The 11,658-nt window shown below is 38.2% G+C and overlaps 1 protein-coding gene across 1 annotated transcript in view; it reads left to right on the plus strand.

The window, feature by feature from the left end:
• VSTM4 (V-set and transmembrane domain containing 4) overlaps positions 1–10,846 on the plus strand; it is a 31,492-nt gene extending 20,646 nt beyond the window's left edge. The window contains exon 8 of the mRNA XM_054277067.1: positions 8,791–10,846. Within this exon, the coding sequence (XP_054133042.1) occupies positions 8,791–8,916 (126 nt within the window). The 3' untranslated portion in view covers positions 8,917–10,846. The remainder of the gene's footprint in view (positions 1–8,790) is intronic.
• Positions 10,847–11,658: the final 812 nt, after the last annotated feature.

Genomic DNA, 11,658 nt, shown 5'->3' on the forward strand with positions numbered 1-11,658 from the left:
TGATCCATACTTTCTGCTTTTAAACTACTTTTTTTTTCTCAGTGAGGAAAATGAAACTAATTGAACTTAAGTTTAAAGAAAGATAAAAATACAGAAAATACAGAGAAAAAGACATATAAAATACATCTAAATGAGACTATTTTTAATTTTAGTAAACTTGTCTATTTTAATTCTCAAAATATTCTCAGATTTTAAATTTTCCATCTGCTTTGGGGCAAAAAAAATTATCATCGTCCTGCTAAATCTCTGCAGGATAAAATAACCTTTTCTTTCCAACTGTAATGATTGCACAGCTGGTGTCTACACTAGGTCTTTTTTCACTGATGGCACACTTACCATGTAATCACTACTGCAAAGACAGACATAAATTGCTGAGTTTCTGGGCTACTTCTGCATCTTTCCTGTGCAACCCAAGGAAGAGACTATATTGGGGCACCAGGAGAATATTCTAGAAAACTTAAGCTAACAAGCTAGAGTATAAAGGAACATTACAAAATAATTTCAGTGTTTTGGGAAATTTTTTGTAATAGCCTAAATACCAGCAAAATTATTTCCAGAGGACATATGCTTTTGGTTTCTTGAAAGATGTTTATAATAAGCCAGAGAATTTCTTTTGTTGTTAACGTGCTAGAGTGGGTTGCAATATAATTTTACAAGAACACAATAACCTGGATAAAATATGGACATAATCTCAATGAAAATTTAAAAAAAAAAAGAGAGAAAGCCTAATACCAAGTTCAATTGCACAGCTTTGAGCAAAGCCTTTTAAATACTCTGCTTAAGTCATATTGCTTTTGCTTTAGCCAGAATAAAAATTCTATGCTCCCCCTGTTGCAAAAATATTCCCCATCAGTGTCATTCTCTATTAGCATCAATGAGAAATGTGTACAGATCAAAGGAAATAGAGATGCTGAAATGCAAAAAGGGATGTTTTTTATAGCATGCAAGAAGCACAGAGAGTCATTATGAAAAAGAAAATTCTGGGGGCCCACAAACTCTTCTCTCTAAGGGCTGTTCTGCTCTAGCTTTAAGTACTTAGCCCTTTGAGTTGGTAGAGATAAATCTTCTACTTCCTCAACCAGATTTTCTGGTAAGGCTTTCATTGCCTCATAGAGATTAGCTGTCATAGCCCAAGAGTGTCAGTTGCAGAACATCATCTAAATGAAAAGGCTGTAGTGTCTTCATGAAGGTTTAAACCATCAATCTGAGGAGCTCCTGTGTGATTCACTACAACCAATGGAAAGGATGCAACTTCAGGTTGGATCAAACCTTCAAATCTTTACTTATGCAAAATTTTTGTTGACTTCATCATTTTCACTCTAAAATTTAAAGGGAGGAATATCTGCTCAGATAAGACAGGCTGTAGGGAATCTTCTGATTCTGCCATTGACATGTGCACTCTGCTATATCATATAAATATCACACTTTGAAATCAGGTATAAATCTCCTCTATTACAAATTATCCCTTGGGCTTTTTTCTTCAGACACATCCATGTAAGTGTCACAGTCCACAAGAGTTGGCTTCTGCTGTTCCTGCACTGACCAACACCTTGAGTACGCTCTCTGTTGAATAGAGTATATCTGGTTGTTCCCCAGCACAGAGTACATGTTGTTCCTGTGTGACTTGTGGAGCAGAGTCCTCCCAGTGACCATGGTGCTGAGCTGTTTAAGAGAAGCACACTTCTGCCTTCAGCTCAGACAGCATGGACAGCACTGGTTATTTCAGCACGGACTGGATCACCAGTGGCTCAGGGCTACGTGGTTACTGAGATCTGCTTCTGATGATGATGATGGAAAAGCTGCTTGAGAAACAGGAAGGGAAGGGATTATGGTTATCTAAGGCAGAGGGAAATTTCTAGCAGTCAGTATTTTGCACAACTAGTAGGATTCCTCAGTAGTCTTAACTGTAGGTACCATTGGCCCTTCCCTTGAGAAAGAAAAGGAAAGTGAAATACATCTGCTCAGTCATTTGTGAATTCTGAAGCTGGGAGCAGTCAGGTCTTCCCTTCTACTGGATGACTTTAAATTAGAAGCTGTGCCACCCTCTATTAGAAGAGTTTCTTCCTCCACATGTAACAATGAGTGATGATTTAAGGTCCCAGTTTCTTAAAGGCATTATTGATGTCCACAGACTTCAGTAAGAACATACATATGATATACAAAGGGGTGGTGAACAGTTCTTCCCTTGACTCCTGTTATTCTTTAATAATTCCATTCAGTCTTCATAATTCCTCTCTCTGTAAGATGAATAATCTTTTTTTTTTCAGTTTCTCCATAGATTGTGAGATGTCCATAGGACATGAATATCATTTGCACATTCAGGTTGGCACTTGGAACTCAACATACTCAAAGCTTCTGAGTTATTCTTGCTTCCCCATTCAGATTCAAGTTGCTATCTTTACTCTCAAGAAGGAATAATTTGTATAAATACATAAAATTACTTGTTGGATCAGTGTTGAGGCTTGTGTACTTACAAAATGCCACAGTAGATGATTTTTGGGTTACTCCAAACATTTGGAGTAACAAAAGTGTCACCAGTGAAGTGAAAACTTTTAATTACTTTGTTGGCTTTTTTTTTAATAATAAGAAGGAATCAGCCTGATTTCCAGCAATGCTGGTTTAGAATCTAGGAATAACTGCAGCTGTAAAAGCAACAGAGCATTAGCAAAGGTGAGGATGCTCTTCCCCCAAAACTCATTCAGTGGGACTTATCAAATCATCTTCGTCCCTGACTCTGTAATCATAACTTCTGTGAGATTCAATAACAAAATTTAGATGCAATGGTGAATGAGTCTTCACAAACTGTTGTAGATATTGTTCTCAGGGAGTGTAGGGAACATTTCATGCTATAGGGAGTAAAAACCAGGCGTCTTAATGAGAAAAACCTGCTCTTTTTAACTGATAATGCCACTAAAAGATATAATTAGTACTCTCCATATTTTCCAATGTCATATTTCTTAGCTTTAGCACTGAATGTCTCTCTTGATATTTCAACACTCTTACTGGCCAGTAGATGGGTTTCTAGAGGATAAGTAATTTTGCAGATCTAGCTTCCGAACTTCTGCAGAAATAATTTCTGAAGTTCCTCTGTTACAGGGGAGTCTCTGGCTTTCTGCTAGCAATCAAGTCACTGACATTGGTAAACACTTGAAGCTCTTAAAAAAAAAATCTTTTCCTGACTTCTGAGTTATGGTACAATCCTAATGAGGAAGTCATCCCACTGAATTTAAGCATTCAGTGTATCTGTGGCCCTCAGGAGCACTACTGATTTTAGCACAGGCAAGGCCACATATTTTAAAGGGTGGGATTTTCCAGTGTAGATTTAAAAACAGGACTGTCAGATCATTTTCTCTCTGAAGCCACAGTGAGTTTTCTCCTGCCTGATCCCACTGCCAGCATGTGCTTTCCCCAGTGTCTCTGGTGGCCCAGGCAAGGGAGTTGCAGCCCATCCACCAAACATGCTGGATCTTTGCTCCAGCACATCCTCACTTTCACCCCCATCACTGCCCCTTCAGTGATGGCCAAGCTGGCAGCCATATCCCACCCCTCCACAGCTGTAAAAACCAGATGCTTTGAAAAGGAGATATGCAGAGGAGATGATGGGCTACCCCCTTTCCCTCAGGCTGCACTCAGCATGCAGTTCCCACCCTTCTGGGCATGCATACAGAGACAGCCAACAATCTCTTCCTGTGGAAACTAGCCCAGTCAGTTGGCCTGGGGAGTCCTGTATCAACACTTTCTGATGGAGTGTGCTCAGTAGTGACACTGGATGCTCCTGAGCTGTGCCATCTGGATAGTATCTGCATTTTTTCTGTGGAGCTTTTTACCAACTGTGACTACAAAACAGGATGTTTCTCAAACATTAAAGGAAAAAGGCCAAAGAGTCAAGTTTGGCTTTTGTAAGAGAAAGGGAGAGAAAAATAATGGTAGTTCCAGAGTGTGCTGGCTAAGAAGAGCTCTTTCATGACAGTGGGGCAAGGCTGCTTGCTTGGTGCTGTGGAATAACCTGGCAAGAAGTGCAGTTCCTAGGGACTGGATCAAACAGACATCAGCAGCACCTCTTGACTCTGTGCCTTTCCCATTTGCACTTCCTGCAGCATCCCTGGGCACCACATGGCCACCCAACAGCAGGCATGGCCGGGCCACAGGTGGCAGTTTGCCATGGACTGGCAATCACACAGCAAACACCTGCAGAATTGGCAGGGTTTTGTCCTTGCTGACCAAGCCATTCACTCATGAGTGCAGGACATGCCAGTGAGGGTGGTTTCATTTTCAAGTGTTACTGCAGGAAACTAGAGTGACTAAAAATACTGTGAAGCTCTGACTAGAATTTCATAGAATGGCTTTAGAAGGGACCTTAAAGATGATCTAGTTCCAACCCCCCTGCCATGTGCACAATTTGGACATATTCTTGTTAAATCCAGAAAACTCAGAGCCGAAAATTCAATATCATCTATAGTTTTTTTTTTCCCAGTGTAGAAGTCTTTCTGTATCTTATCTCAAACAAAAACTACATTACATGTGGATTATATAGACACTGAGTTCAAAGGGGACTGTTTGCAGCAATAGTCTCTAAAATATTTAAGACTGAAATGAACTGGGAAGTCAGGCCTTTTCTGCTTATTTTTGATAGTAAACTAAAAATTCACATCGGGTTTGTCATCTCCATGATAACATGTGTGGTCATGGAACTGATATTGCAGCAGTCTCTAAGTGCAAGTTGGCAGCGGTTGTTTTTCCAGAGAAGTTAAACTTAAGGGGTTATTATTTGCTTGTTTTCTTCATAAGTAATCACAAATTTAGATGACAATAGTCTTAGTTAAAACTTCAAAAACTTTCAAGTCTGACATTGCTCACAGTAAACATCCTTGAGGCTGCAAAGAAACAAACTAGCTAAGCCTGGCAGGAGCACAATTGACATTCCTGGTAATTATGAAATAAAATTCAGAATAATTTTGATTAAAACCCCAAACTTTCTAATTAATTTCTAATACATTCATATACTAGACAAACCCAATAAAAACAAAACTATGTACTCACATGATAGACCTTGCAGATTGCTTAATAAGAAAAATGTTCCTATAAGTGAACTCTTTTGAATAGTTGCCAATGGGAAGCCTTGTGACTGGAATAAACTAAAATTAAACTGGAAGAAGCCTGGAAGAGCAATCATTTCACATTTGCCAGAAGATACACTGGAAAATCATAACTCTTCCTAATTTATATTTTGGCAAAGTGTATGATCCCGAGATGAGAAAACAGACATACAAGATAAATACTGTATCTAGGAATGCCACACTGGAATAGAATCCTACTTGAAAAAATAATTTCAATATTATTTTAGAGCAATGATGCAGTTTTTTATAAAAGGATGTTGTAGCCCTAGAAATCCCAGTGAACTCCTAGAGGAGGACCCAGGACAGAAAGAGAGGGGTGGATAGCCAGTCTTTCATTGTCTCTTCCTCTTCTGCCCTACCCTCCCTCCCACCTATACCACCAGTTATTGAAGTCACACAATTGTTCCAGAAAGAAGGTGGTGTCCCAGTTCCAGGTTAACACTGCCAAGACAGTATCCAATCCTAATGAGAGATGAAATTGTAGAATTAGGGGGTTTTTTTCCCCTGTCTGCTCAAAAAAGTTGGTTTTGGACAAACAAACCAGCAAAATTGAATTAAACATGTGGTTGATAAATGAAGTGCAGAGGAGTGTATGGAATAAAAACCTGGCTACCACAGGTACTGAAAGTGTTGTTGGCTCCCATGCACTGTTATTACACATCTTTTGCTGAAATCTGTATACCTTTCACAATTTTGAACCTCCTGTGTGTTTCCTCATATTTTCAATCAAATTATTACATACTAGAAATATGCATAAGGGAAATTATTCTACACATTTTATGGTGTGCTGTTGCTTGTAGCAGTAATTGAAGTACCTTTTCCACTTATGAAAGTACTAATTTTATTTGGTTTTATTGCTTTTCTAGATGCAATTATTTATTTAGTGTGTTTTGGCTTTATTAAATTATGTTTACTATAGGAACATCATAAAAATGTATGAAAGCAACACATCAGCCACTACTGCCCAATGACTTATTTTGGGGAATCTAGTGTTATTTTTCATATCCAAACATAATAGAATAAGGTAAGAATAAAGAGATAATCTACACTGGAAAACAATGCAATTTTGAGATAATATAATAAAACACCTGGACAATATGATTTCATAAATCTTACTTCTAAAATTTACATGAGCTGGGCGTTAGGGTGGCTATTTTAGGACATGCAGCATTTTCTAAATGGAAACATAACAAGAAATATGATTAAACAAAGGGGAAAGCATATACAGATTTAGCTTGTCCTGAACAACTGGTTCCTACAGAACAATGAAAATATTTCTACCTCAACAGATGTCTGCATCAGACTTAGGAAATGTAGAGTTTTACTCTGGCAGTGACCAACAGCTTTGGTTCAAAAGTTTTATCAGATTCCTTTTTAGGAGGCTTTCCACATGCAGTGCATTGAAGTGACATTAAATCTGGCAGCAAAATTCTCAATACCTTCAAACAGAAATTCAATATATTGTCATAGACTGAAAATAAAATCTTTAGCATCTGTTGATGTTATTGTGGTGTCCATCCTCAATGTAACTCCTGTATTTAGCTTCTGTTATTAACATGACTGAATAGATAGGCACTTATCATTTGAAATCTCAAAAGGAATCTCTAACTTAACATAAAAGTAAAAAAACACTAAATGCCTAGAAACTGAGACTAATACTTTCAGGATAGAAATACGAGGGTAATATAAAATTTTTTCAGGAATCACATCAGTTGACCAAGATTTTTTTTCAAATCTTTAAGCCAAGGCCAGGTTAGGAGAGATGTCCTACTAAACATTGTGGTTCAGTTCAGTTCTAATATATTAACAAAGAAAATGTATGTTTAATTTCTCTTACAGTCAAGACCTGTCTGGATCCACAGGAATTCCTTTTATCATTACACCAGAGAATTCAGTGAATGCAGGAATTGTTCTGTCTTTTCAACAGCGGAGCATTTTATAGCAAACGAGGACCAGAATTTGAGATGAAATAGAGTGACACATAGGAGGGAGGGAGGGAGGGAGGGAGGGAAGACAGAGTGACCAGTGAAATGCAAAGTGCCAGCCCTGCAGGCAGTGCCCTGCAAAGGGCTTGTACTCACATGGCACAGATGGGCTGACTTCAGCAGCACCACCTGCAGCAGCAGTGCACAAATTCTTGAGGATTTGATGTGCAAGGAAGAAATAAGATCAAATGAATGCTGGAAAAGTGTAAACTTTTTCACCTTGATGTAAAGAACTTGAAATGCTGAGTGTGAGGAACTGTCAAGGCAACAGGAGAGGATTCCAGAGCAGTGCAAAGGACAGGAAGCAGGGGAGCACAGGGGCTGATTTCAGAGGGTATTAGATGTTTTTCTTTTTAGGCAGAAGACAATACAATACTTATTCAAACACATTTCAAGGGAACAGAAATTTTTTGTATTAAATCAGAATTAAATAAGGAATAAATAAAATGTGAAACTTTTGACCTTGACAAATATTTACAATTTCTTCCTAACATTTAAGTACTGTGTGGAAAATCTTGGGTTATGAACTTTGAAACTTTATGAACTTTAAAGTTCAGTTTTAAGTTTACAATTGCCATTTCTTAGTCTGAGAAATGCAGCCTTTTCATGGTTACTTCTTGTGACTGCAAAAATTTACATGGCTGAAATGTTTCAGTTTTTAAATTGTCTTCTGCACTTCAACTTGAGGACACCAGTTATTTGGGTAGAACACAGTACTCAAGAAAATAAAGAACAAATTCTCCACTTGTTCTTCACTTGCATAGGGCTGTAGAACTTCGTCCTTTTTCAGAGAGCATAAACCTCAACCTTCTACAGATAAAATCAAATCCATTTCAAGTACTGAAGGTCTCATACAATTCCACAGCAACTCTTTTATTTGTTGCTACATTTTCTGAGGTGAATTAGACATGAACAACACACTCCCAACTGTGAGCAAAACACATACAGGAGCACAATACAAGATTTTCCTCCTCTAAACCACCTGAGTCTGGATGAAGCTGCCAATAGCAGTAGGCAGCTTCTGCCACACATGATAAATTTGTTCAGTAAATTTTATTGGCCGTCTCCCTTAGCTAAATTTTATAGTTTTAAGTCAAATTCAATCATGGTAATACAGCAAACAGTTTTGGTGGAATGGCCTTTGTTCTAAACTCTGAACTCATCTACAGCTTGGCAAAAGTGGTGAAATTCCACTGGAATGGCAGTAATTCTATCCAGTTTTTTCTGCCTTCTCTGTATTTTTAACATTTTTTGGTTCTGTTAATAAATATACTGAGAGGCTGTGTGAGTGGCTGTGATTAGAGATGTAACTGGTCCAAGGTTTACAGCTGGAAAGCACATCTGGCATATATCTTTAAAATTGTGAAGTCTGCAATAAATAAAATTGGGAAATTTAGTGTTAAGGAGGCTGAACATTTTACTAAAATACATCTTTCAAATCTTTAATATTTGAATTGTCAAAATAGTCTGTTAAATCAGAAGCAAATCTGAAAATCCTTCTTAGCCCTGTTTCCTATTTTTAATATTATTTTTATTTCATCTTCTATGAATTAGCTCTAATGCAGAGTAAATTGCTTAACAACATAGTAGAATTGGAATGGGTGAGAGAAGAACTATACCCAATATTATAAAATATGTGCATTCAATGGCAACGGCATTATAACGAATTTGTTGGTTCTGTTTTGCAGCCAAAAATCGCAGAGGAGAATTTAACATATGCTGAACTTGAACTGATGAAGCCAATTCAGGAAGCCAAAGGCATTTCCAGTATGACAGTCTACGCACAGATACTCTTTGAGGAGAACAAGCTGTAATAGTTCGTGCCTGTATAAATGTCCTTTGTCTGTGTTCTATTTAATTCTTTCTGTGCTGTTTATTTATAAAAATCATACAAATGTCCTTATTTTTTTTATTTCCATTCATGCACTTCTGTTTTTCTGTGAGACTTCTAAACATGATGTAGTTGAAGGTAATCACAGAAAAAGCAGCTGGCCAACAAGTGACATTCCAGAGATACCTTTGTGGTGTTCCATGCCTCTGTTGGAAATGGACTGAAGGTCCACCTGGGGCATTTTTAACACTAAACATTATTCCTTCTTTAATGCTGATGTGATGGGTCCAGCTGCCAACATCAGTATCTTAGCAGGCCTCAGGAGGACAAACAGCAGGATCCACACCCATCAATCTGCTACTGAAGGGAAAGACCACTGACCAGGAAAATGGCCACTTAAATGCATTTCACCCCATCAGAAAAATAACCACCCAGTACAGCTGGGACTTTTTGCTACAGCCAAGGAAAAGCTAAAATTACTTTTTCTACTTCTTTTCCCCTTCTCCAGAAATAGTTGGAAAGGTTTGTGCTCTGTGTTTTCAAATTCCCTCTCTAAATGACATTGTCTTTAAAAACTTACGTTACTTTTAGTATAGCTTGAAATAAAATATTTCAAAATAATCTGAAGGGAACATTTATAGTTAAACCCCCATGATTTAAGGAAGAATATTCATAGCTTGAGAACATCTCCCACAATTTGATTTTTTAGAATTCTGATTGGGAGTAGGAAAAACTTGATAGTGAGTAAAAAACTGAGATAACCAGGACACTGCTTTTGGTCTTTATTTCGTGTGGTATTTCCAAACCAAAGTTCCCTCCTGTAGCCTGCACTAATGAGATGCTGATCTAGAGGAAAAAAATACACAGCTTCTCCTTCTGTATGGAACAGACTCTGTAAAGCCCTGCTGACTGGAGTTATTTCTTTGGAAAGACCAGGGCTCAGGAGACAGGGAAATGAGCCTAATGTCAGGAGACAAAATAAAATTCCTCTTTCCTTACCTCTTGATAACTGAGAAGGCCTTCTTCCTTTTCCTTTGATACACATTCATGGAAAATGAGCCATTCTGTGCCATCCTGGGCATTTCAGTCATGAAGAGTAGCTGGACTGTGTTTTCAAGCTCATGTATCTTCAATGTCTAAATGTCCCCAAAGCTCCGTGATAATTAAAATACCTAACATCTTTCAGCTCTTGGGAGGCTTTAACCCTTGAGTAACTGTGCAGTTCATGGAGATGTAGAAGCTTGGGCTCTTTAGGTCACCATCAGGTGATGGAGAGTTGATACTTGGCCCGTGCCAGGTCCTCTCCAGGTCTGTGAGGGAGCCCCATGACAGGCACTCATTCAGCAGTATCTAGTGTGGATTTTGGAGTAGCACTCCTTGGGTTCTGGAGTCATAACTAAGATGGCCCAAGCTGCTTCTTCCTTTACAGGTCACAGCCCTTCAGTGATAGAGCAGCTTCTCACCCGGGCTCAGAGCACAGCTGGGAATCACCACAGGAACACTCGTGCCCTTGTTCCTGCTACTGCATGGGAGTGCAGGAGAGGTGGCAGGACAATCAGGGATGGGGACAGACATGCAAGGGCACCCATGTGACAGAGCACATCACTGCCTTTTGGAGGGATTCACCAGAATAAGCAAGTCTGTGTAAACTGCTTTTTAACTTTTTTGAATAGTGGTAGAGATTAGGCAGCACACATAATCTGCTATTGTCTAGCCAGGATCTGTAAATATAAAATGCAGTCATCTTTTCTCCACACTGGATAAAAATCTCTTCTATAAAAAGGGATTTAAGAAAAGCTTATCAGGCTGACCATTATGTACAGTACTAATTCCAATTCTATTCCTGCATCAAAACAGTTCTTTCCAAACTAAGGCCAGCTTTCATCAATAGATTTGTCAGTAATTATTTGCATTTTTAATGTCTGCATTTGTGAGCTATAAAAAATGATGTTTGTTTCACCTTTGCATTATCCCAGGATTTAATCACCCACTGAAAGCGCATGGTATCTTTCCTTGTTCTCTGATCAGGTGTTGGACTTCCAGTTAACACAGCAATCAACTCATTGACCAAAAACAAACTGGTGCTAATGAGTGATTCAACATTCAGGGATCAATTTTGGAACATCCTGACTGACTATTCAGTGAGGACATCTGTAATGCAGACAGCTGTTCAAAAGGCCTTAGACAAATCTAGAATTTACTAGTTGCTACTTTGGAATTTAAAATCCTAACGCACTAATGATTTGACCACTTAGCTGTGAAAACTTTCATTTTTGGTTAGAAACATTTCTTTTGCATAGAGCTGACCATTGTGCCCATTGTTCAGAAAAATCTTCTACTGCATATTTATGCCCAGCATGTTAATGAATACCATTCTTTATGTAGTAATATCCTATATATTCTTGTTTGTGTTTTATATCTAATTCCCCAAAATAATAGTTAATTGAACTGAATAAATTACCTTTTTTGTAAGATTTGTTGTCTTAGTCTCTCTGTAGGATTTATTGCTTCCTAGAGAGGGATATTGCATCCTAGGTTGAAGGACATACGTTTATATCTTACATGGCACTTAGAAAGTCACAGTATTTGGAATTGAATTCTTCATTCTGCAGAAAATTCCAGCTTTTTAAAATGTTTTCTATTTGGAGCTGACTTCAGGAGGCAGCAGAGTCCTGAAAGGCAACAGACCAGCTGAGTGAAACAAGGCCAGAAATATTACTCGGGA

This window comes from Melozone crissalis, unplaced genomic scaffold, assembly GCF_028551555.1.
Source record: "Melozone crissalis strain CALT ecotype California unplaced genomic scaffold, PUWL_Pcris_2 ptg000019l_1, whole genome shotgun sequence".
NCBI classification, from domain to species: Eukaryota; Metazoa; Chordata; class Aves; order Passeriformes; family Passerellidae; genus Melozone; species Melozone crissalis.